Genomic DNA, 23977 nt, shown 5'->3' with positions numbered 1-23977 from the left:
CCTCGTTGGTCTTCTTCAACTTCCACTAGTACAGTAATCCCAAAAGTTCGGGAATTTTTGAGATCTGCCTGTCTTGTATAGCAGAGGGGTACTCCTCGCTTCAAAATTATACAAGTCCAAATCTTGCTTTCGTTGCAGTAAATGCAGTACATAAAGTAAATTTGAATTAGTCGATTTCCAGTTTACCGCATTTCAAAATATCGACGATAAATGCGGCAGGTAAAAAGCGGTAGAGGAAGTGCATAAATCTGAAGCCGAATGAAGTGCCTTCACTAAACCTATACTCAAGTCCAAAGTTAAAAAGCGAGCCGGAAAACACGCTTTTTAATCATTTACCCGTAAGTCAGTGGAAAACGATACAAATGCAATGCGAAAAACCCGAACTAACCATAGAAAGAAAAAAATTATTAAACCAGCCGTTCGAATGACGAAAAGTAACATCATATTGCCGCGTAAGTGCCACTAAGTGGATACTTTCACCCAGGTGGCCATCCCATTTGACGTTTCCCAAAAACATGGATGTGTAGATGCGGAACGCTTTGGGCCCCATGTTTGCCGTCATTTATTACTGCAAAACAAAATTGTTCTTGAATATACTCTACATATGAAACACTAGCCGACTTCCGGCGGGAATAAAAATCTAGTGAGATATCAAACCTCGTTGGTGAAAACATAACTTTAAAAACCGATGAAAACATAACTTTAACTTTGTTTCTCCGAACCAGCCACTTAACTCTAATAATTATGACCTTACCAACACGATATCCGCTATGCAGTTTTTCCTGATCTGCAACTTTACGAGCCACATTCAGTAGATGTCCAAGCAATAATTCATCCGCATCCGTGGCATGGCTCAGACCTTCCAATTGGCGACGGGGAACAACCTACGGTGCATCATAAAATATTTTTTAAAAAAAAACGCTCAAAAGGATTGACTGAAATGCCGAACTGTCATTAATACTGGCACAATTCCCTCTTGAATCGTGACTGTGTATATCGCCGGCAGGTGTAAACCGAATAAATCTCAGTTCCCCTAATATTTGCATACCAAAAAATGAACCGGTGCCTGAGGGTTGACGTCCACGAGCACGACACACTGGTCGTCTTCGTACAAAAATTTGCCGGGAATCTCCTTATTGATAATCCGCGTGAAAATGGAAGGCGCACTGGACGACTTCATCGTTTGAGCTTTCTGCACTTCGTCAGACTCAGACGCGTCAGCCATGGTTTTTTTCTATACAATCCGGAAACTTTTTATAGAGAATCACATCTCCGCTAAAATCGTCAGTAAACATGAAAAAATCCTTACTTACATTCAAGGTGAATGCAGACGTAGAGAATGCTGGACGAGTGCAAACAGATGGGAGTGCGCGATTACCTAATTATTAAAAAATATCTAAAAGCGAATTTTTGGAACTAATTGGCAGATAAATTATTCTACTGTAGCATTTACAGGTGTATGTATGTACATATATGTATATCTAAAGAAATTTAGAAATTAGAAATATTCACAGTCCACTAGTGACCAGACCAGACTACTTACCGTAAATTTCCGTATAACTTTCATTATTACATTGCCCACAAAACTGTGTGACAAAAGCACAAACTTTCACAAGTTCACAGACAATTAATTCAAACAAATTTTTTTCTGCTATTCGACCGTACCTTTTCGAATGCGCCCATGATAAAATAATATTACACTCTAATAGTATTCTACGTGAAAATAGGCACTCTTCAGCGTCTTCCCTGTTTTACTCTTTTGAAAAATAATAAAAATGTTGACAAAGAATAACGAAGGTTATCGATAATCACTGCCACTATTGCAAACCAAAAGTAAAGCGTACGACTTTCCAACCGGCGCGTTCTAACAAGAAGCCGTAAGGTAGGAAATGAGAAAACATTCACGAAATTAAGCATAAATAGACTAATGGGATTATGGGAACGTACTCGCTGGACACGTTTCGGGAGAGAGCTTTCCCAAATCGGTAACGTGGCGTGCGCAGAAGCCGCTAGATGCCCGAAGCGCCAGTAAAGATGTTGTCCAGAAACTGGTGGATGCAAATACTTTAGAAATAATCGACATTGACAGAATGTAGGTTGGCAGAGGATACTCTAACCTGCACCACCTGGATGCGTTGTTGGGTTCAGTGTCCAGACTTCAAAACAGAATGATTATGTATGAGTAAAAATTAATATGGGAACATCAGCAACGTACTGCATAATGCATATGCCCCTTACCCCTTATGGTTAGGTAAGGGGCATATCATATGCCCCTTACCTAACCATATACCTTACATATGCCGCATATGTAGTATGTACTGCAACCAATATATAGAGATATGGGCAACCCCCCAGGACGGAGGTTTTGGCGACTGCCAGCTCAAAAATATCCAAGCTGACGTTTCCGACTTTTCGCCTGTACGGTAGAGTGTACAGTGTACACAGAAAAAACATTTTCAGTGTTCCATCTACGAGTGGCAGTTTTGGATAAGTAAGTACATTTCTGCAAACTGCGAGCTAGCAAAACAAATTTGCAGCTTTTGGAGCTTGTAAATTCTGGAGGATCTGCTCGGATATTCGTCGACGTGCCTCGGTGGCTACCGCGATGCAGATAGCGTACTACTATCTCCTGTCGTGCTGGTTTTTGCTGGATGCAGTCGACGGACTGGTGGAGAACTTGTACTGCGGAAAGCTTAATTGCTATGATGGTAGGAATCCGTACGATACTGGGCTCATTGGTCACAAACAGATGGCTGCGTAGCGCATTTTACCGTTGGCTATTTTAACTTCTGTTGTTCGCAGTTTTAAATGTATCTCGCGATGCTACGAAAGAAGAGATCTCCAAAAACTATCGCCAGCTGGCGAAGCAGAATCATCCTGATCGATTCAAGACGCAGGTTTGAGCCGCCGGTTAACTACGCTGATATAACCCACATATAGAAATTTATAGTAAATTCTTGCAGCGAACACTTACTGCTTGCGTTTATCTGAACGCAACCGGTTTGTGATGGTTTTCTTGTTTACAAATTGATACATAATTCTGATAAAGGTTTTTTTTTTCAAAAAAACAGGTTGATAAAAAAGCGGCGGAAATCCGATTTCGACTGATAGCGACGGCTTATGAGGTAAATATCCTTACTTTGGTTATTATTTAGTAATTATGCACGCCGCTGAAAAGTTGCATTTTGGCTGCTGGTAAAGATTATGTCTTAAATGATTACGAACAATACTGACAAATGATAACTCTACCCTAGTGGTTTTTGCTGTGTGGACAATATTCCTGAATTTTAAATTTTTTAACACAGACACTCCGAGATGAGGACCAGCGAAACGATTACAATTTTATGTTGGACAATCCGGAATTGCACTACCAACATTACTGGCGATACTATGGTCGCCGAGTCACGCCCAAAGTGGATGTGCGGATTGTTGTGGCGGTGTTCATTACAGTTGTCTCCGCCGTGCAGTACTTCGTGTTATGGACGCGCTACAACGAAGCAATTAAGTATTTAATGCGGGAGCCGAAGTACCGGTCACGAGCCTTGCAGGAAGCTACAGATGCAGGTATTTGGAGCCCGGATAAAAAGCGAGGGAAGAAGAGTAAGGAGGAGATCAAAGAAGATGAAGATGCAATTGTACGGCAAATTCTGGAGTCGAAGATGGAAATTAGGTAAGCGACCGCACGCATCGAATAAAGAACACATGTGAACAGTGGCGAAAATTACGCGATGTTTTGCTTCGACATAACGTACATATATTTAGTGGTTTCAAAAATCTCATAGTGTAAGCGGAACTCTGGCTTAGATAAACCGAACCTGTAACAGCTTCTTTAGTTTGGAATTTTGGAAACGTGTAAATGTTAACGATATTTATAGAGGCGGATACGCGAAACCAAATATTCGAGACGTGTTGTGGTTGAAATTGATTTTTCTGCCGCTGACCGTTTATCAGTTCATTCATTTCCAAATTCGCTGGTTATGGAGATACACAATCCATAAAATGGAATACACCGAGGACGATAAAACATACCTGATGAGGAAATATCTAGGATATTCTCAAACTCAATTTGAATCTGTACCGGAAAAAGAGAAAGAAGAGATGTACAATCGTGAATTATGGATATCACAAAACTTCAAAGTATGCCTTCTTGATGCGATTCATAGTTTTATTTACCGAATTATGCCATCATGTTTTTTTACAAACATTCTGCAATTAAAAACATGTAATAATCGGCGAACTTTAGTCTCATGCAGAAAATGCGCCAAAAGCCAGCTTCTGTAATTCGATATTTTTACGCTGCAGACATGGAAACAGGAAAAGGATGAGAAGATGAAAACCGAACTTGCGCAGAATGCCAGGTACAAAGCCTATCGGAGATGGATGAAGAAAGGAGGAGGTGGTCAGATTACGTTTGGTCCAGACGAGTAATGCGTCCACGTGGTCAGTGTCCATGGACGTTTGTTGTGCCATCTGTGATACACTTTATGACCCGAATTTTTAATTGTTTTCGGTTTTATTATTTGTTTGTCGATCTGGTAAAGTAGTTTGTAAGAGTTTTCATCCCGGATTTGTCCACTTTTTGCAGCTGTTTTTGGGCTGTTGTTAGCTTTTTCTGAAATAGTGAATGATGAATTAAGTTCTCATACTCTGACTTCTTCGTATAACTTAAGTATTGTAAATTACTATGCGAAGTAGCTGTTACAATACGTAAATGCTGTAATTATGAAATTAGGATTTACCAACGAGACCAGAATAACGTACCGTCGCTGGAGCCTTGGAGGTCGCAGGAACATTTTTCGAATAATCCTCGGCCGCGTCGCAAATCTCCCCAACTTTTCTTTTCTGTATTACGATTGTCAAAAACTGAAACCGTTTTGCAGTTTTAAATATTGAGCGAAGGCATATAAAGCTGACCTGTTGGTTCCCAGCGGGTATTTCTTTGAACGGTAAGTGTTCCTCTAGACTGTACAATATAACACCAAAGTTTATTGTTAGCACTAAAGATCGTTAAAAATGCAGATGCATACAACACTATCGATAACGATGTCCTACTTGTACACACACTACATACTGGTATACGAGTACGTACCCCAGAGCCTTTGCCATCTCGAGTCGCAAAAGCGAAGGAAGATAATCACCCAGAATTCCCATTGCATATTTATCATACATTTCTGCAAAAAGTAACATCTACACTATGTTACTTCGATTCGGCAAAACGTACTTCCGCAATCGATACAAAGAAAGTTTAAGAAACATTTACCTTGCGAATATTGAATGTCTGTGGTTATGGAAGTCTGGCCAGCGGTAACAATTTTTGTTCCAACATCCACATGCTCCCGACGCAAAGATGCGCTAAGGTATAGCACCTAAAAAGTAGCAACAGTGAAAACCACAAACCAAACTGCAATTAAAGGCGAACATCCTAGTAACACAAAAATTTCCCACTGATCGTGAGCATTTTTTAACATCAAGTCTCTAATGATGTATCACCTTGATTTTCAACCAAGCCGCTAATTTCCGTCTGCACAGTTTGACGAAACGATTTCCGTGAACGTCTAGAAAAGCATACCAATAGGTATTTCAATAAGCAGGAGATAAGAAATTTTTTACAACCGCGAATGAACTGGCTTTGCACTTACTTTTCATAGTGCAGATCAAATCAACTTCGTTCAGAAATACGGCATCATTGCGTAAAAGTAGTTCGACGGCTGTCCTGTACTCTGGCGAATTCACCAAACAGTCGGATAACATTTGGTCGACGGGCTGGAACAGCCGTTTCTGAAAAAAATTTCCCCTGTCAATGTTATGGCGATGGTATCATACATTTGGCGAAACTTCACTAAACTTCAATCTGGAGTTAACACTAATAATATATCCCCACCGGCCACCTGCACGTATAAAGCTATCGGCAGTGAATATCAACTCCAAATTGAAATCCAGTAACCATATCATGGACTCATTCTAATTATCTTGTGAATCGTTTTTCTACGTTCGTGCTGATGATGCAGCGCATGTCGATATGAACCTGATTAAGCAGTACGCACCTGTTTAGATTTGAACAAAAACGGAATGACAAGGAAAAGCGGATCAACAGGAACCAAGCTGTAGAAAGATCCATCTAAAGAATAAAAAACACAATCAGTGAACCAACAAAACCAGTGCAACGTCGCTACAGCCTAACAACTAAAAAATCAGGAATGGAAATCCGTTGATGCGCTGAGTGGTTAATTTTGTTTAGGTTGAATAGCAGTGACTGTTGCATTAGTGTTTCAAATCCGAAAAACGCTTTCCTCCTGCGCATGCTGAAAATTTCGAACGCGCTAGGTTTACCTTCCAGGACATAATTTCCGACGAACCACGAGCAACACTTTTCTTGTAGCTGAAACAGCTGATAAACTTCTCCGTTTAGCGAATCAAATGCCCATAAAGTACCACAATCTGCGAAACACAGAAATACTATTACGCACAAACTGGTACAATAATATCTACCCTAGGTATACGGTGACCGTATACCCATCAGTAACCAACCATGTAATCTGGCAGGCCTTTAACAGCAAGATAGTAACGCAGACTTCGCAGTGGTATTAGTATACACTTTTACCTGTTGCAGGGTGGGGGAATTTCAGGAACTGCAGCTGCACACCTTGACATTTGCCCACACTTGCTTCAGCTTGACTGCTTCTGATACCAAACGCGTCGGTACTTGCGGAATCACGCAGAAAGTTCTCTGTGCAAGCAAATGCCGATGCCAATAGCAGAAAAGTTCGCAAATAAAAGACATGTAAATAAACTGTCGTACCTGGCACGATCATAACTTTTTTCCGGGACTCAGATTGCAATTGTTCCGCGCACGCATTGTATAAAGCATGAGTCTCCTCCATTCTGCATACCAAAAGCTCCAAGATACAATATTATAACATTTACAAACAAAAAAACTCGCACTGGAGAGGGAGACGTAATGGAAAAAAGAGCAAAACTGAGCGCAGCGACCCAGGACTGATTTTAATTTGTAGAAATAGAAGTGTCTCCAAATCGACACGGAACCGCCTAGTCGCCTACCCTATGCGGTAGCGCCTAGCAGGATCTGCGATACGCACGACCGCCAAGGGTTCTGACTCTTGCCTTTTGCACAGTCCCGTGATAAAGTACTTACAGTACGTACGAGTATTAGGTACTAGCGAATTTTAGATTTCACAAAACAAGTTGCGTCGAGTTCCACTTTCGGGTAGAAGTTTGCGTTACGGGTTGATTTACGTCCGTTCGCGACGTAAGGCGCCGTAACCCAACGTCGTTGGCTGACGCGTAAAAATTATCGCCTATCGGCCTTACGTGGATCTGTGCAACGGCTCAGCCATATGACTGAGCGAAAAGGCAGCGTATGCTGCCTGTGGATCTTTTTTGTGTGCTCTAACCGCCTCCCCGCGAGAAGGGTGGTCACGCTCTCGGCACTCTCGATTCGATTTATTTTTCCAGCTGTACGTCACTGCTAGTGTGCATCCGTACAAGCATTTTAAACGCCGTTTAGTCTGCTAACGTACTCAGCCTGTCGTACTGTATATCTGACGCGGTAGTTTCTAGCTATACGAGTAGTGAACGGAGCCTAAGCCATGTGAAATCTAAAATTCCCTATTAAACAATGTACAGTACGAGTACAGTAATTTTTTCCATCAGATACTGTACTAAGATGTATGGAGGTTAATGTACTCAACTTTTGAATCGTAAAGTCATAATCGATCAGTGAGTACAAATTATTACACATATTATTACACTATGAGTACATATTATTACGATCAGTGAGTTACTATTTCTTGATGTTTTTTCGATGCAGAGAAAACCGTTTTTCAAGAGCGTTGTTGGCTGCAGAATAAAGAAAGCCCATCAAAATTGTATAACCCACGACGAGGTTCAGAATATCATAATACTATCTGTCAAATAGCAGATAGGCGATAGCGCCAACAATAATAATAGGCTCCAAATTGAATAATTAGCGAGATCGTTATTTCTCTTGTGATCCGTCTTCAGAAACATTTTCAGCCCAAATGAGCAACCGGAAAGCAAATGGTCATTAATACGAAGTTATGAACTAATTACGAGTACAAAAATTTAAATCCCAGACAGGAAACCTAATTCACTCTAATATTCAGTCAAATCCAGTATCAGCCTCCAGCTGTAACTGCATCATGGCATTTATCCGCTTCTGATACTCCTCTGTCTCGGGATTAAATGCAGGATCCCGACAACCCTCTAATTTCGCTTCAATCTTCTTTATTCGGTCTTTGTTCGGTACTAATTTTGCCGATTCCTTTACGTGATGACGGATAGCATCGATCACTGCCAAAAGGTGAATACTTGTTTGACTCCCAGCGGCAGCATCGTCTTGTTCTTTGGCTTCTTCCGCTTTGTCCATACTATCCCCAGACTCCGCAAATGGCTTACCAATAGGCTTCTGCACTAGAATTTTCTCAACGTAATCTGAAAAACAAACAACCTGGTATACCAAAAAACAACGGAACTGGAGGCACAGAATAAGCAGAAAATTGTAAAACTAGTTACTGCACTGGTGCAATCACAGCCATGTTACTGTTAACTAACTGGTAAATAAAATGCAACAATATACTAACAGTCTAACACCCTAAAAAGCATAATACACCTCCAAAATAAAGAAAACGATACCGTAGCGAATCGGCAAACAAAAGGAATTAGCATTAAACTGAAATATTAAAACAAACAGTCCGAAATCCGCCCTACTATCGGTAAAACTTTGCCTACCAGTAAGATCCTCTTTCAGCTCTTCCGCAGCATGGAACAGTGCCGCCAAAGCGATTTGAGACGGCGACCATAATAACAAAGTATCGGAAAACATAGATCCTTCCAGAAATTTGTCAGCACCAGGCCTCATTCGATCTGGCTTCTTAAAGAATTCCCCGAAGCGGGTTTTAATGTCGATCAGGAAACCCTCCATAGCTCGGTACGGCAGATGTACCATTAAATGATAATGAAGTCGCTTCATAACGTACGGCTCGTTATTTAAAATGATATCTATCGCCTTCTGTCGATCACCGCGCAGATGAGCCACAAACTGTTCCATCGTAATATGGTACTCATCAGCTTTCACTGCAATCCACATGCAAGTTATCATCATATATTTAGGATGCAATCGCATGACGCTTTCGTTAACGTAAGAACGCTGGAAAAGAGCAAATCCCGTCGCAATCGTGGAGCGTGGCAGTTCCGGTTTAAATTTGGAACAAAAATCTCGCAGCATCGTTTGGTAAAATCGACATAATTCAGCTTCTTCTTCAATGGAAAGAAACATGGATGCAACAGCGGGGTTATCCGGAGTGTGAGGTCGAGTATCGCTCGCGAGGGACTTGACAGCTGAACAGTCCTTGCGGTCCAATCGCTCCTGCACAAAGCGCCGGCGAGCTGTTCTCCGATGAGACTGAAGTTCTTCTTCGTTTGCGAAAGTCCAAAACTTTCGCTGTGTACTACTGTGATACATGGTTAAAACGAATAACTTATCCAAAACAAATTAGAGTACGTTGCACAACCAAGAATAATTACTTCTTAGGTGCTTTGAAGAAACTGTTTAAGGAATCTAGAACACTAGGAACAAACAAACTATTGTCACGATGTCACCTATTAATCGTAAATTGTGTACAAAACAAACTGGAAAGAACGAAAACAACTGACGAGCGACAGTCGTCGAAAACAGTAAAAAACCGTCTTCCAGTGGGTTTGTTTCAGCTTTAGCCTTTAGTTACAGCGTTTAGCACGCTACAGCCATAGTCAAGTAACAGCCCTCATGTAATTACACTGCTACAGCTGTGGACAACCGCCCCTGAAGGCCCTGGGTGAAAGACCAGTCAGTCGGTTTCACCGAGACGCGCCTGGTGAAAGCTTTGCAAAGGCTGCAAAGCATGCAAAGTTGCGAAGTGCATACTGCATACACCATTGTTTTTGTGTTTTTTTCTGAAATCTGGCTTGTTTTTGTGAAGACTTGGGATTAAATTTGTGAAAGTTTGCGAGATAATTGATAGACTGTTTGGGTCCTTCCGGTGTTTTGAATTTGAGGTTAAAGACTTTGTATCTCATGGGTACCAGCACCTCGAGCCCCGTCGCGGACACCCCTCCAACAGCTTCCCAGGCTGTTACTACTGAGGATCACGATCATCACGTAACCTCTCAGGAAACTTCGCCTTTAAGAGAAGTTCGCGAGATTCAGAGTTCCTATTGCAAGGAGTATGGTAAGAAGCTCATAGGTTGCTTGTGTGACGGTGTGATTTAACACTGTTAACAGTAAACAGCTCTTGCGTCAGTTATTTTATAAGTAAGCTTTTCGCTTTCGCATGAGATTCTCATCATAAGATAAGATTCATAAGAACACAAGAAGATAATGGACTGTTAAAAAATAACGAACCTAGTTTGATTGACCATGGCTTGTAGTCAACCTTTGGCCAGCAGGATGCTGCGCTTTCTGTGTAATATTAATTTTTCTACACTTTTTTTAAAAATTTCGTCTTCAAGCTACATTATATTCATAGGCAAGGATAAAGTGATTTTCCTGTCGCGTGGGGATTGGGAAAAGCCACCGGACTCAATTTCCAATGATTTTCTGAAAAGGGTTCTGGATGACGATGGTCCCAGAGGTAAATAATAATGTGCCGAAGACTGCTAGTTACATTGTAGCTCTGATTCTTGAATATGGCTTTTCGCAATTAGGCGTTGTCCTTCCGAATGGGGAAATTAACTGGGGTTGTCCATGTCTCGGAAATCTTACGTATGGGCCGTGTGCGCTTCCGTTTCGGCAGGCCTTTTCCTGCTTCCATTTCAGTACAGCGGAAGCCAAGGGCAGTGACTGTATTGAGCAGTTCCGCGCTATGACTGAGTGCATGGCGAAATACCCCAATCTGTATCCCATGGGTGGTGATGATGAGGACGAAGACGAGGAAGATGCTTTTGCGACGATCGACAAAGCCGAAAAGCAAGCCGAAAGTGAGAAGAGGTCGAAACGTTCTGTGCCAAATAAAGCGGCATAAAGCATTTCAAATAGCACTGCTTGCTCCGTTTGTTGTTCATAGATTGTTGTTTGACTTGTTTTAACCAAATACCGTAGCGTTCGTTTGCAGTGCAATATTATGTGATTGGGGCTTTGCATAAGTCTCACTGTGGGCGAAATGGGACTTCGCAACCTAATAAACCCGTGGTATAAACGAGGCATTATATCTCCGTAATTAGTATTAGATGTGTATCAGATTCAAAATCAGAAATTGTATTATAATTCTTAATTTCAGTGAAAAGTGGTTCTAAGAACGTATCGCTGGCTGGATTCAAAGTCTTTTAATTAGTGTAAATATGCACAGATGTATTGATCTGTGCAGTGTGCACTGGCTGTTGCCGAATAAAATAAAAAAGTCTGAAACGAAAATTTAATAACATAAGAGTTAGCCATGGGCGTTCGTATGACTTGTGAGTTCCAATATTGGCTCGTATTCGTTAATGGCTAAGAACAAAAAGTACGTATGCTTTTCTCATTGTCAACTAATAATTTGTTATCCTTCACTACTAGAACAAAACCGGCAGTTACACGGCTTATTCTTAAAGCTGAATCAGGTAAAAAAATTTTAAAAAGTGTGTTCTCAGCCAGGATCGAACTGGCGACCTTCTGCGTGTTAGGCAGACGTGATAGCCGCTACACCATGAGAACAGAACTGAAGGAAATTGACAATTATTTCGTTCAAACGGCTATATGCAAAGATAACATTATTATCTACACGCAATGATTATTATAGGTTGTGTTTTTAAAGCGCTATTTATACTTTATGACGCTAGAAATAGAAAACCAGCCAGCTCGCTGGCGTGATATTTTTCGACTAAAATTCGCGGTGATGTTATATTTTATAATAATAATGAAGTTCAACTGTGACGTTTGCGGGTAGTCGCAGTACCTACTCCACTGTCGAGTGTGGAGGACAAACCTACCGCGCATTTTAATGAGAAATTTGCAGCAGGCAAACATCGATAGTCGATACATAGTTCGAAGTTTTAAGCACTGGATCGCCACAAAGGCAGCGCGTGCCGGTTCGAAAACAGTGCACACTATTCCGTACTCCGCCTCCTTTTATTGTAAGCGCCTCCATGCTGCACATTACCCTTATACGATTTCGTTCACTTTAACTTGTAAGTCACAAAGTTCCTCACAATTTTGTAGTTCGTGCAACCGGAAGTGACTTTCGTTCGAACTACCGAATTACTGTATATATTCGAAGGATGTAGCCCCGGGAGGTTAAAATTATAGTTGCTCGGTGCTCGCGATCGCTTACATTCTAGAACGACTAATACACCAAAGAAAGGACCAGTGCAACAATTTGGTTCCCAAAATTTTTAGTGTACATATTGCTCTAGGAATTCATTTAAATAAATAGAAATGGATACTCCACGCATGCGCAGCGGGAATACATCTAGTGGCATCAAACTGCATCAATTTCCAACAACAGCGCAGTTACGATTTATACGAACACACAGACATGTCGGCCAATTGCTTTTTATCTGCTGTCCCAGGGTTTAATGGTCCATAATTCTTAAGTTGCCTGACACAATCTTGTTTTCGAGGAGTGAGCCGGCTGGAATATCGATGCGATCGCCGTGGTTAGCAATGATGATAACGGTGCCCTTTAAAACTACGCCTTTTCCAAAGGTCACATCTCCCGACACCGTCAAGTGGTCCAAGTCTATCATATCTGGAATGGAAGCGAAACGCCGCAGGAAATCCCGCACCTTACTAAAATGCTGATCGCCCAACTTGATCAACGGCACGGAAGGAAACTGCCGCAAGGAATTCATGGTCAAAGTGCCATCATGAATTTTATACAAGTTGCTCATGACCAGTAACAAATCGTCACATTTTTTAACCGGCAAAAATCGACGCCGTGGTACGTTGATGCCGATGGCACCATTGAAATTCCGTACAGCATCACCACACGCGGTTTCCAGTTGGATCACATTGTGGCCGTTATCTAATGATTTATGATTGACAATCACTTCTAACGGCATGGATTTGCTTTTGATTAGACGATGAATGGCGTTCAGGTTCACCCATAAATTGTTGGTGTTGAATATCTTGAATTTAGAAATACTCTTGAATTCATCCACCTGCATCCCAAAAAAGACAAGAATCATTAGATAACGGAAATAGAAAAACGGAAAATGCACACCTAATAGAAAAACAGAAATTATAAAATTATGTTAACCCTTCGGCAACCTTGGACCTATTCACGCTGGCATCGGAACTGCGGTATGTTTACAAATTAATGCTGTGATATAACGTATTTTGATATTTGATTACGTAGCACACAATGCTCTCATAATTCTACTTACGTGGTCTTTTGGTACTTGAGCAATTTCCAGAAGACGAAGCTTTTTTTCATACATTATCAAAGTGCCTCCCTTCACGTCGGCCCGTGTTTTATCAGTCACTTCCATGACAAACTCATGGGTACCGCCCGATTGGGAAGACTGCAGTAGGAAGTTTAGTATATCTGCAAAATTCACATGAATTGCCGACTAAATATTCACTGTCATTTTTGTGCGTGTTGATCCTGATTGGAACTCACTCAAATCAACAGTTGCACCCAAGTTGTCAATATTTGACATGAAACAATATTCGCGGCCTTCGCTAATAAACTTGTCCAGTAATCCAGAATTATAAATTGCCTGGTAAAAATCACCATGACCAGGAGGATACCACCTGAAATAAACAAAATAACATTTTCTCTTCTTATTAAATTATTGTCTTTCATAAAAAAAATTTTGCCATGCCTGTAATTTTAATTTACCTTGAACAAATTACTGCTATTTAGTCGCATTTGTTTCTCATGTTTACTGACCGGTGTTTACTGCGGGTCAATCGGTATTGTGCTGGTCAGGGCTCACCAAAGGGTAGCAAAATCAGTCTGCTCTTTGGAATTAGGAAGAATACCGTAAAAGACTGATGTGCCAAAGAATAAATGCGTCATAACCAACATGCTCTATAATTACCTTATTTTACCTTAAATGTTTTCCTGTCTGTTAAACTTCGTCCGCATTACTTTTTCATTTTCCACCCTTGAATTTTTACGTGTCTTGTCAGTGCTGAATTTCATTTTTATACAAAAGCTAGCTTACACATCATTGGCGGCAGAGTTAAGATTTTTGGCAACGGGCATGTGGGTTTCTCTGTCGATCCGGGGAAAGCGGCTCTGTTCGAATGTCAGAATTCGCACTTTCCGTGATTTGTATTTGTGCAGCACTTTGGCCGTATCATCGTTGGTGTTGAATGAATTCATCAACACCAGCGGCACATCCGATCCATAAGTCAAGTTCAGTTGTTCAATCTGGTGCACGGTCAAATCCAGGAACGTTAGATCATTGCGAACTTGGATCAGACTTTTCGGTCCGGTGCATCCCATACTGGTGCCCAGGCCACCATTCAGTTTAACCACTACCAGTTTGTTGAGCATATCGGCAATCACATTCAGATCCTCCGGCTTGCGTAAGTCATCATAGCCAATCACGGCATTATCCGGAAGCTTGTCGATTTTCGTCCACTGGATAGCGTTGCCGGATTCGAGGAGAAAACGTCGGAACAGGCGCTCAAAACCCACAAAATCAGTCTCGAAAGCACTAGCCTTTCCGCTGGGTGAGGTCTGCAGTAACTTTTGCAGCTCCTGTGATAGTGAGTCCAGCGACGTCTGCTTTTGATGGTCGATTAATTCCCCCATAGTACTGGATTCTGAAGCAGACATGGTTAGCACGAAATGCTAATATGCGTGCGCGAGTCAAAACGCAGCTTTACAATAGACAATTTCGTCAATACTGTAGATTTGATTATAATACGACTGACTACTAATTGAGTAGCCTATAAAGTATAAAGTGTCTTGTTGCACCAGCTGTTGCATCTCGTTGACACAGTACAGTAACAGCCGCCTATTCGTAATCTGTATAATTCTGGTTTCTATCAGCTTATCTTGAATACGGTATATTATGCAATAATACTGAACCGGAGGGATGATGAAAATTATCGAACGATCGAGAAAGGAAAGCTGTTATCAGCTGTCTTATCCTATCCTTTCCAAAGAGTTTGTAAATTAGGTTATCATGCGCACGTTTCTTTGAAGTACTATAGCCCTCAATACAGAGCTATTTAACCTGCGCTAAACCAAAATTATCTGCAATATGTATATAGGAAGTTTATCAATTTCATGTTGAGTACTTTATTGAGAACTTACCTTATGTCTTCAAGGAAAATTATATTTAACAATAAGAACGATCAATGCGATGCTAGTACAACAGTACCGCGTACAGACACACGGCGATATTAACACCAAAGGTCTAAACAATCAGTTGATAGAGATGTGACAATTCCAATTTTGCCGCCACAATTTTAAATAGTACTGCATACGCCAGTCAGTTTGATGGCCTTGCAAGTTGGGGATCCTCGCAAGTCAGTATAAAATTTTTACGTACATGCGCGATTGATAAGACGTAAGCGGATATTTATGCAAACAGGAGTATGTATCTCAACAAATATACAAAACTGCTGAAATATAAGGTATTTAATATCGACGACGTTATTCCGCTAATACCGCGCGGATCAGTTTTGTTGGTGTGTGTGCTTTTCTGTTCACGGCAAACTAACCTGGTAAGAAGCAATAAGAGCACTATAGTGAGAAGCGTCAAGCGGTCTGACATGGCATAGGTAAGAATAAAAAACGTAAGTATTTTGTTTAAACAAGACCTACAAAGCCATCGCATAATTTGCCTTGTGGCAGTCGATCGTTTGCCACTTCCACGTCAGAACCCTAGTAACCGCAAGTCAAAAGTGAGCGCCAACGTGATTGTACTGCATTATCGTATCTGACTGGTAGTACCGTAACCTGCTGCAGTACTTACATACCCGGTATACAGCACTATAATTTTACACTGTAGTACTGTATACAATAGTTGATTGTATACTGCATTAAAATTAATTGCTACTTGCAATTGGATACAAATTAATCCTGCAAATTTAGAATTTACGGTACACACGCAACAGGTACTTACAAGTTACATTAAGTACCCAACGTGTAATTTATTCGACCTATTCCAATTTGTAAAGGTCCCCGCCTATCTCGCCGTAAACAAAATACTGGTACTGTTTGTGAATATTTTGCTCTGCACGTGCGCCTATGGCGGTATAAATACGCGCGTAATCCAACATACGCATAGATGCTGTTTGTATCATAAAAGGAAAAGGTATTACTCGTACAGGTACATCAACTAACGTAATTTAAAACTTCTTTTTTTAAAAACTTCATGGTTTCAAATTTTGAACAAAAGTACCGAAAATTAATTAATTATCTGCGAGAGTCAAAATTCTTTTATTTTCTGCAAAACAAACTACAAAGGACGCTCCAAAAGTAAGTTTCCCTATTTTGTATCTCCCGGCTTGAACGCTTTTAGTTCTTATGAACCATATTTTTAGAAACGTCCTTCACTCACGAACCAAAATAAAATATAACTCTACCTAACTACAATCAAATGGAGAAGAACTGCCGAGAAAGCCGTCCAAGGTTTTCGGCACTTTGCCACGGGTTTTACCCTGACAGTTTTTGTTATTTTTCTCAGTCTTCCTGCTCAGTTTTCGGAAAGCACCAAATATCATCAGATTAAGAATTCTTTTCTGTCCTAATTCTAAGAACGAAACAAAATAACTTCTTTGCAGTGCTTTTCCAGAAAAGTAGAAACTCTCGATGACTAGGTGGAAAAACCACAGAGCTGCTCAAGGTGCCAGACGGTAAAATATCGAAAATTTCTTGTAAAACATTATTGCTCTCGGTACAACTTGAAGTTATTTGTGTCCAAGACCCTCATGACTGCGCATGAAATTTCCTTTTTATTGATGTTAAGAACTTTCGGATTCATATCAGCAAGAAGGCTGAAAAGGGGGATTCCGGCGTCGTGGAGAAAAAAAATGTTTGCTCTCCTCCGTAAATTTTTCAAAGCCTTCTGTTATTGCAGTAATATTAAGAACAGTATTTGTAGCTGGTACTTTAAATTTGCTGCCGAAATTACAACAGGGACGGAAGTGGTAATAAAAAGAACGAGCTTCGAAAAAACTCGTGGAAATGAATGTATAAGTAGTATTGCTAATTTGTTTTTCGTTTTCCCAGTTCTTCATTAAATCTTTTGATTCTTATTTCTCTAATTAGTTTACATAATTGCTTATACAACAAAAAATATATCACATGTCTGTTACTTCAAATGACAGGGAGACAAAATAGGGAAAGTTACTTTTGGAGCGTCCTTTGTAATAGAGTAACAGCGTATTAGAGTGTCGATGTAGTGCAAGGGCTGTCTAATTACAAGCATTGTCCTCGAAATCCTACGCGGAAGCGGCATCCATCCTGAAAAAGGTCGCCAGCTCTGGCTGATTCCCATCGGTTGCTATCTGTAAATCGGGCGATGTGTCCGCCTTGCTTGAATACAGTCAGTAAATACATGCCCTGATGGAACACCCGGAACTTCGCAAGTGACAATGAATTCGCATGCTGGCATACATCCACAGGACCCGTGTATGAATAATAATTCAGTACGTTTTTTGTTTGCTGCCCCTATAAACAACCCCGCCCAAACTCAAATTGTTTCTTAAATTAAAAATCCATCTGCATTTCGTTAGCTGCAAGCGTATTTCGAAGCAGCGGGATCCGATTACCGAATGCCTTTGCTGCTGGTTTAGTACGAAGCATGCATTAGCATCCTTAACGGTTTTAGCTCCGCCCATTAGGCTCATTGAATAGTTCGATCTGGCTAGCTACCTTATTGTTAGCTGGACTGCTTGCATATGATCAAAAGTGAAAGTTGTTATTTTGAGCAGATTTTGGCAAAATCTGCGAAAGCTAGTGTACAGTTTATGGCTTTTGCATACCAGTGTCTCCAGCGAGGCATATTCTGCACTTTCAGTCTTTCACCTGTTCGTGTTTCTAGAAATTCTTGTTTGAGAGCAAAATTATCTGGAATGTGACTTTGTCTGGTGGCACTCTGACAAAATACCTTCCGATATCTTCAGCTGTCCTTGGTTCGCCAACCTGTGAATTCGCGTCTCGATCTGCAACATTAAGATCAGAAATGCCTCTTTACGTAGGGCATGTGAACGTGAGTGAAAATATTGCATTCCTTTCCAGTAACGCTGATTGAATAATTACAGTAATAAAAGATCATGTTCCCGCATGATCTTTATACTTCGGTAATTATTACTAACAAATCCGATTAATTTTCTATACAGCACTTTGTTATTAATCCATGTAGTTTATACGGTACACAAGACTGTTTTAGGGGACATTCAAGTATCGGGAAGTCAACGAAAAAAATTCGAAAGAGATCTTGCATGTAGGTTTTCTAATACCTACTGCACTAACGCTTGCTGCCTGTGTATCTTTCTACTGACCATGGTGAGGTTATCTTTAATTTATCATTCATACTTCTAGTGCCCTTATAATTTTCGCCATCAAGTTCCGTTCGAAGTCTTCCAGAAACACCTGCGGGCATGTCCAGATGCGGTAAACTAGAGAAGTGTTTGATACAAACTTTCCGTTTTTGATCGCTTGCAATCATAAAATTTTTTCGTTCCAAATTGATGCGCAGCGCTTTGATTTCGCTTTTACATTACAGTACTTATTTCATAATTTTTAGTTTCGTCAGAGTCATACTGGTTGATCGTCTTGATACGTTAATCATAAAACATAGTGATGATATGTTCCACATGCCTGTGCCCGATGTAGGCAGCAAAAAAGAGCTGGTGGATTCGTGCGAGTTCAACCCAGTCCACTTTTATCCGGCACTGGACGTAGAACGAGAAATTCACCTGCAAATCTGCCCAAACCGGCGACAAGGTAAGCATTGCAACAACGCAATATTAATGTTAAGTAAAAGAATAAAAAGAATGCAAAATAATATAATTTTTGCAAACATAGGTAAAACGCAGCCGTTCACTTACTGTTATCAATGGTTTTTGGCTATCCCGCTTCTACAGATAAGATTAATTTTGTTGTTCGAGAAGACAGGTGCATATATTATTACCGGTAGCGTTGTATATCTGCGATTCGGTAGGCAATTGTGTTATACAGCTGCCTACCCAACATCGGTCATCACACTAATACAACCTTATTTTTCTGCTTTCCGGGTTAGCTCCAGTCCGAGAACGACCAGAGAAAAAGGTCATTTACCGGGTGACCCTGCCGCTTTGTCCGCTGCGGGAAAGAAGCGGGATTGAAAATCCTCGGGAGTCTCAGAAGCCGATGCCAAGTGTGGAAGATATTTTGGGACCAGAAGTTCGTTTTGTGGAGCTGGAGGTCGGGTGAAAGTTTAGGTTGTTATCGCTTATATTATATTTAAGAAGAATATATCAGTACAGTTGCTTCATTGATTGGGAGTACCATCATACGAGTACTATCAGATTTATCGTGTATTATTTTTGGGAGTACCATCAGATTTATCCTTGCAAAAGTTGATGCTCCCGTTCATTTACTATTATCAATAGTTTTATTACTTAAACTTTAAAAGTTAAAACAGTAGGATCATTACTCATGGCTCGCCAATTTGTCTAATGATATCATATATCTTCATTAAGTTTATCTGTAGGGGAATTGACCTTTATATTGCTGACTACCGGCAGTCCATATGTCTTAACATCAATAAAATGTACACTGTCAAGCTAACTCAGATAATATGATCGTTCGTCTATTGTGGTTGTCCGTTCATAAAATTTTAGAGGCAGAGTCGGGCTGACGTAACGCTTTAGCCTTATCAGAAATGGTTAGGTTAGTTTGACTGTGTTTAGAAAAATGCTGCCGAACGGATGAATCGAGCCAGGAAGTCCACTCCGTTCGAAGAAGCCATCGAGGACGTTATGAAAAATGGGCCCCGAGAATATGGCTATTATCGCCAGTATACTTCCAGGTCAATATAAGCATTTCTTCAAGTTCTCGTAACCTTCAAAATGACTACACATTACGGCGCAGCCTGCTTGACAGAGCGTTTTACGGTGCAAGTGGTTGGCATCTTAATGTTTTCTCAATTAACGCAGTTTCCTTTATCTTATAACAGGATGTCCAGAGTGGAAAAGGTCCGGTTTGCGCTGTATTTGGATTCTAAAAGGGAACAAGCAGAACGCGATGCATATTACTCAATTGTGGTTCAACGCCGATATGAAAATTTGTGAAATATGTTGAGAATCCGATTGGATTTCATCAGAGGAAATGAGGAAAAATAAATCATCCTTGATCTAGCATATTCAGAGCTTTTGTTGTCATGCGGCGCCGGTCTTCAGTTTTTATGTGTTCCATTGTTAACCGCGTTTCTAGATTCCGAATTGTTCCTTGTTCTGATAATTATTTTCGTTGCAGTGTGTTACTTGCTACTTGTGTACAAAGATACATACCAAACCGAAATTGTTATTTCATCAACAAGAACAATTATCTTGGTACGATTTGCGGCTCTGTTCCGTAATGGAAAATTAGTGTGATGCGATTGGGACTTAGTTGAGTTGTTACTTCAACTATAACCACATGTGTGTTTTATTTCTTATAAAAGTAAAAATCCGGATCAAAACCAAAGCCTGTAACACAATCAAGTAGAGCGCCCAAAAAAAGCAAATTAAGATAACGTACGTACATTACACAAATAATGCAATGTATCTGTACACAATCTCAAAGAATGGTTTATGCAGTTTTCACAATTTAACTATATATATAACAGTTCTCAAATATCAACGATATCCACTTTCATATGGTTTCTGCAGATTGAAGCGGCCAGTTTGTTGGCACAACAGCTGTCATTGTGTACTGGCTGACTAGCCGAATAAAAGCATTTATGTACAGCGAAAAAAAATTCGATTGTTCGATCGGTCTTGCCCTTCTTACGCACAAGTCATTAAAATAGCGTCATCTCAAAAATCAAGTGAAGTTCTTTATAAAGCAGATCACGGTGGGCTGTGCTGCGGACTGTTTTGCCTGGCAGAATCCGTATGATTTACCAAAAAAGTAAAAATATCTTCCTCCTTGTCGTGCAGTTGACGCGGGACGGCGGAATATGTGGGAGGCGGAGAGGATCCTGTACAGAAAACACATACGGATTTGGCTTGAACGACGCTTGTGGGAGACATCGGCAGTAAACAATAGGGAGGAGGTCGTTCACAAGATTCACTTCCAAGTGTGGAAAGGATTTTACATCCTTTTCATAGTTCCTGTCAAGGCAGTCGGCAATATTGCCATTGACACCGATATAGGAGCTCGGCTCTCCGCGAGGATGGCCATTGGCCAGCAAAGAATTTATGTTGTCGGCTTCATTCGTAATGTCCAGTGTAGAATACGTCGGTGGATATCCAGCAGCTCGAGTACGGACGTTGGAATCCTAAAACGTCGAAATAAATTTACCATGGCTTTCTTAGCTACTGTAGATGTTCCAGATTACTTCTATGACATTTCTAAAGAATTTTATCTGGTTAAATAAATTGGCTGCTTGGTCTGCTTTAGAGGAAATGTATACCTATAGCCCGCGATGAGGAAGACCTGTTTTAGATAATATGCAGTTGAAAATTGTATTACTCATAACTAAACAGATTCATGCAATAATTCGAAAAGAAATCGAGCCGCACCTAACGGCAGATTTAGGATGGCTTTGTTTGTCTTTTTGTGCGTATTATTCATAAGAATCTGAATAGCAAGGCTTTGACCTTTGAGATAACTGAACAATTAAGTTGACCGTAGAAATTTTTTGTAAGTGACCTAATATGGTAAGAGTAACAGATTTCTAATTTCTCATTAATTCAAAAGTGTAGCTGCAGTTCAGCTTAATTTTTAGATCTGTATTAAAGCGCGAATTTAAATTTTCATTATTCACGTGTGCGATTAATTTGTTTCTGATCTAACGAAAGTAGTTTTGACGCGAACAGTTTTGACCACCAAAATCCCACATTCCAGAAGAGTAAGTAGATGCATCCACAAGAGTAAGTACTTTGTATTTACTTTGTATTTAACTTATTCGATTCGCATCAGAACAGGTAGTCCATTCCAGCTAGGTACAGTACAATATAAAACAAACTTGCCGTAAGAATTTTGCTGACACACCATGAGCGAATGCCTATGTTAAAATTTGCTCATATTTTTTGCAATCTGGTTACTGTGCACTAGTGCAAAGTAAACAAAACCAATTTATTCACCTGTTAATATTGATATTTTCATTTTACACTACTCTAGGGCATGTAATGTTAGTATGAATGTAATGTAATGTTTCCATGTTTCCATTTCAGATAGCATACACGAGGGTAGGGCATGTAATGCTCGTACATGCCACTGTGCGCATCAAAACTGTCAAATGTCGATGTATAAGTATAACACATAAGTCTACGCGGCAGTTTTATTTAATGATCCTCTGCTAACGCAAACCTTTTTATCAATAATACAAAACGAACTACACTAGGTCGACTAGGATAGCTATCAATAAGCATAACCACCAATAACATCGAACAATGAATGCCACTGATTTCGTTGTGTGGATCCTGAACGACACTTCAAGCAGGTAAACAGGCTATGTGTGTATTTCTGCCAGTTGAACGGGTTTTTCAAACTTCGCCCCGTAGTTCGATTTTATAAAATTTACGTAAAAGTCCTTTTTTCAGTTTGTTAAAGTTTTAGCTTCCAAAGCTACAGGACAAAAGTAGGTACGGTGGTAGTACTGGTAAAGGTACTTACAAACAGCATGCGATGCGAGGATCCATTTGCGTGAGAAATACCGAAAAACTCCGGTCAGCAGGATCAACAGGCGCACACGTCCCATACTTTTGAGATAATTTGTAATACGCTAAGCAGCAACATCCCAGCACCAGTAGAAGGGCTCCTACACAACTGTTCATCAGACAAATCCCAGAACGCTACAGCACACTATACGTTATATATTTATTTGAATATAGATATGCCATATGTTTTTTCTAATAAAAATCGTATGCTTTTAATTTTTAGTTGTAAAGATGCGATGGATGTTATAACCAAAATTGTGCTTTGGAACTAAGAAAAGAGATTCCATGCGTACAAACCTCCTGCCAGAGAAAAAATTAGTGCACAGACGGATTCGCTGTATATCAACGGCATGTTTGACGCCGGTGTAGCCAATACTGGAAGCGTCAAGAATGGTTCAGCCATTTAATTATCAACATAAATTAACGTTGGAATAAATTAAGTACGAATTCGACAATTGGCGGCAAAGGAAAAAGTTGCCACGTTGCGAAACGACTTTCTGTTATGCCAAATCTATTCACAAGATATTTAATTTACTAAACTAGTCGCGTAAATGTGCGTTCATAAAAAGAGGTACTCTAGATAATCCGGTAATCGTCTAATGCTGTAAAATCAAAACATTGTCCTAGTGCTGGCAGACCGGCAAATTACTCTTCCCAAATTGTGGAGTGTCACAAAAAGCGGCAATGACTCGCTCGTTTTTTGATTACTCATTGTGAGTATCGGATTGTCACATCAAACATATAGATATGTCTTCACACGAATTCGGTATGGTACAGACCGTACAGTAAAGCTGATTAAAGGAAAATGTCAGTGGCGTATTATCGGGTGACTTTCAGGAGGTGCAGTCAAACATATTGACCCTAAAAGACATGTTCCTTGTCTCCACCCGTGCGAGTACATTATTAACATATCTTTTCCAAAATAAATTATGAAGGTACAAAATTTAATTATTTCACGCGTTAACAAATAGCGTGACATCTGTTCTGATGTAATAATGCATTGAAACTAAAAAAGTAAGTGATGCAACACCGACTAAAAGATACATGTAAATCAAAATTTTACATGTACATTTTACAAGAATCTGGACTGAAAGCTACGCTAGTGGCAATACCGTCACCCAGTCGGGTATTACAACGGTATAGTCTTTCACAGGTTAATTGCATTCC

The 23977-nt window shown here is 40.3% G+C and overlaps 6 protein-coding genes, 1 long non-coding RNA gene and 1 other non-coding gene across 10 annotated transcripts; 2 read left to right on the top strand and 6 right to left on the bottom strand.

Moving 5' to 3' along the window:
- Positions 1 to 308: 308 nt before the first annotated feature.
- LOC129597106 (adenosine 5'-monophosphoramidase HINT1-like) lies at positions 309 to 2215 on the bottom strand. Its single transcript, XM_055494550.1, has 5 exons — positions 1948 to 2215; positions 1314 to 1378; positions 1049 to 1234; positions 755 to 884; positions 309 to 568 (listed from the first exon to the last, which is right to left on the bottom strand). Exons 1-5 carry the CDS (start codon positions 2081 to 2083, stop codon positions 477 to 479), a joined length of 609 nt encoding a protein of 202 aa, XP_055350525.1. The 5' UTR covers positions 2084 to 2215; the 3' UTR covers positions 309 to 476.
- A 203-nt stretch (positions 2216 to 2418) lies between these two features.
- LOC129597102 (dnaJ homolog subfamily C member 25 homolog) lies at positions 2419 to 4694 on the top strand. The gene is made up of 6 exons (XM_055494545.1): positions 2419 to 2708; positions 2803 to 2897; positions 3072 to 3125; positions 3306 to 3670; positions 3876 to 4137; positions 4303 to 4694. The coding sequence occupies exons 1-6, from the start codon at positions 2606 to 2608 to the stop codon at positions 4426 to 4428; spliced, it is 1005 nt and encodes a 334-aa protein (XP_055350520.1). The 5' UTR covers positions 2419 to 2605; the 3' UTR covers positions 4429 to 4694.
- Positions 4073 to 6986, bottom strand: LOC129597100 (ribonuclease H2 subunit B-like). The gene is made up of 11 exons (XM_055494544.1): positions 6800 to 6986; positions 6602 to 6727; positions 6331 to 6438; positions 6045 to 6118; positions 5640 to 5778; positions 5491 to 5555; positions 5261 to 5366; positions 5090 to 5171; positions 4915 to 4963; positions 4762 to 4842; positions 4073 to 4612 (listed from the first exon to the last, which is right to left on the bottom strand). The coding sequence occupies exons 1-11, from the start codon at positions 6879 to 6881 to the stop codon at positions 4517 to 4519; spliced, it is 1008 nt and encodes a 335-aa protein (XP_055350519.1). The 5' UTR covers positions 6882 to 6986; the 3' UTR covers positions 4073 to 4516.
- An 877-nt stretch (positions 6987 to 7863) lies between these two features.
- LOC129597098 (cyclin-H-like) lies at positions 7864 to 9699 on the bottom strand. Its single transcript, XM_055494542.1, has 2 exons — positions 8770 to 9699; positions 7864 to 8472 (listed from the first exon to the last, which is right to left on the bottom strand). Exons 1-2 carry the CDS (start codon positions 9500 to 9502, stop codon positions 8141 to 8143), a joined length of 1065 nt encoding a protein of 354 aa, XP_055350517.1. The 5' UTR covers positions 9503 to 9699; the 3' UTR covers positions 7864 to 8140.
- A 187-nt stretch (positions 9700 to 9886) lies between these two features.
- On the top strand, positions 9887 to 11218 carry LOC129597108 (mitochondrial intermembrane space import and assembly protein 40-like). The gene is made up of 3 exons (XM_055494552.1): positions 9887 to 10247; positions 10545 to 10649; positions 10723 to 11218. The coding sequence occupies exons 1-3, from the start codon at positions 10094 to 10096 to the stop codon at positions 11037 to 11039; spliced, it is 576 nt and encodes a 191-aa protein (XP_055350527.1). The 5' UTR covers positions 9887 to 10093; the 3' UTR covers positions 11040 to 11218.
- A 416-nt stretch (positions 11219 to 11634) lies between these two features.
- Positions 11635 to 11707, bottom strand: Trnav-aac (transfer RNA valine (anticodon AAC)). Its single transcript has one exon. It is a non-coding gene; the product is annotated as a tRNA-Val (tRNA).
- A 518-nt stretch (positions 11708 to 12225) lies between these two features.
- Positions 12226 to 15787, bottom strand: LOC129597095 (UTP--glucose-1-phosphate uridylyltransferase-like). Of its 3 annotated transcripts, none has more exons than XM_055494538.1 (5): positions 15677 to 15787; positions 14164 to 14770; positions 13614 to 13747; positions 13378 to 13538; positions 12226 to 13152 (listed from the first exon to the last, which is right to left on the bottom strand). In XM_055494538.1, the coding sequence occupies exons 2-5, from the start codon at positions 14757 to 14759 to the stop codon at positions 12565 to 12567; spliced, it is 1479 nt and encodes a 492-aa protein (XP_055350513.1). In that variant the 5' UTR covers positions 14760 to 14770; positions 15677 to 15787; the 3' UTR covers positions 12226 to 12564. The 3 variants fall into 3 exon arrangements, with proteins under 3 accessions (XP_055350513.1, XP_055350512.1, XP_055350511.1); XM_055494537.1 differs by lacking the exon at positions 15677 to 15787 and adding an exon at positions 15267 to 15670 and having other exon boundaries at positions 12227 to 13152; XM_055494536.1 differs by lacking the exon at positions 15677 to 15787 and having other exon boundaries at positions 12227 to 13152; positions 14164 to 14973.
- A 4875-nt stretch (positions 15788 to 20662) lies between these two features.
- LOC129597111 (uncharacterized) lies at positions 20663 to 23399 on the bottom strand. Its single transcript, XR_008691513.1, has 3 exons — positions 23108 to 23399; positions 22767 to 22911; positions 20663 to 21426 (listed from the first exon to the last, which is right to left on the bottom strand). It is a non-coding gene; the product is annotated as an uncharacterized LOC129597111 (long non-coding RNA).
- Positions 23400 to 23977: the final 578 nt, after the last annotated feature.

This window comes from Paramacrobiotus metropolitanus, unplaced genomic scaffold, assembly GCF_019649055.1.
Source record: "Paramacrobiotus metropolitanus isolate TYO unplaced genomic scaffold, Prichtersi_v1.0 Parri_scaffold0000100, whole genome shotgun sequence".
Classification (NCBI taxonomy): Eukaryota; Metazoa; Tardigrada; class Eutardigrada; order Parachela; family Macrobiotidae; genus Paramacrobiotus; species Paramacrobiotus metropolitanus.
This window is presented reverse-complemented; position numbering and strand designations above follow the sequence as displayed.

Coding starts and splice junctions, on each gene's coding strand:
- LOC129597106 (XM_055494550.1), bottom strand. CDS start 2,083: ATGTCGATTATTTCTAAAGTATTTGCATCCACCAGTTTCTGGACAACA. Junction 1,379..1,947: donor TCCCGAAACGTGTCCAGCGA/GTACGTTCCCAT, acceptor TTTAATAATTAG/GTAATCGCGCACTCCCATCT. Junction 569..754: donor GCATAGCGGATATCGTGTTG/GTAAGGTCATAA, acceptor TTTGTTTTGCAG/TAATAAATGACGGCAAACAT.
- LOC129597102 (XM_055494545.1), top strand. CDS start 2,606: ATGCAGATAGCGTACTACTATCTCCTGTCGTGCTGGTTTTTGCTGGAT. Junction 3,671..3,875: donor GAGTCGAAGATGGAAATTAG/GTAAGCGACCGC, acceptor CGATATTTATAG/AGGCGGATACGCGAAACCAA. Junction 4,138..4,302: donor GGATATCACAAAACTTCAAA/GTATGCCTTCTT, acceptor TTTACGCTGCAG/ACATGGAAACAGGAAAAGGA.
- LOC129597100 (XM_055494544.1), bottom strand. CDS start 6,881: ATGGAGGAGACTCATGCTTTATACAATGCGTGCGCGGAACAATTGCAA. Junction 5,367..5,490: donor CGGCTTGGTTGAAAATCAAG/GTGATACATCAT, acceptor GCTACTTTTTAG/GTGCTATACCTTAGCGCATC. Junction 5,172..5,260: donor AGACATTCAATATTCGCAAG/GTAAATGTTTCT, acceptor TACTTTTTGCAG/AAATGTATGATAAATATGCA.
- LOC129597098 (XM_055494542.1), bottom strand. CDS start 9,502: ATGTATCACAGTAGTACACAGCGAAAGTTTTGGACTTTCGCAAACGAA. Junction 8,473..8,769: donor GCTGAAAGAGGATCTTACTG/GTAGGCAAAGTT, acceptor TTTGTTTTTCAG/ATTACGTTGAGAAAATTCTA.
- LOC129597108 (XM_055494552.1), top strand. CDS start 10,094: ATGGGTACCAGCACCTCGAGCCCCGTCGCGGACACCCCTCCAACAGCT. Junction 10,248..10,544: donor TTCCTATTGCAAGGAGTATG/GTAAGAAGCTCA, acceptor TTATATTCATAG/GCAAGGATAAAGTGATTTTC. Junction 10,650..10,722: donor GGATGACGATGGTCCCAGAG/GTAAATAATAAT, acceptor TTTCGCAATTAG/GCGTTGTCCTTCCGAATGGG.
- LOC129597095 (XM_055494536.1), bottom strand. CDS start 14,783: ATGTCTGCTTCAGAATCCAGTACTATGGGGGAATTAATCGACCATCAA. Junction 13,539..13,613: donor GGGTGCAACTGTTGATTTGA/GTGAGTTCCAAT, acceptor TGAATTTTGCAG/ATATACTAAACTTCCTACTG. Junction 13,153..13,377: donor CTCAAGTACCAAAAGACCAC/GTAAGTAGAATT, acceptor TTTGGGATGCAG/GTGGATGAATTCAAGAGTAT.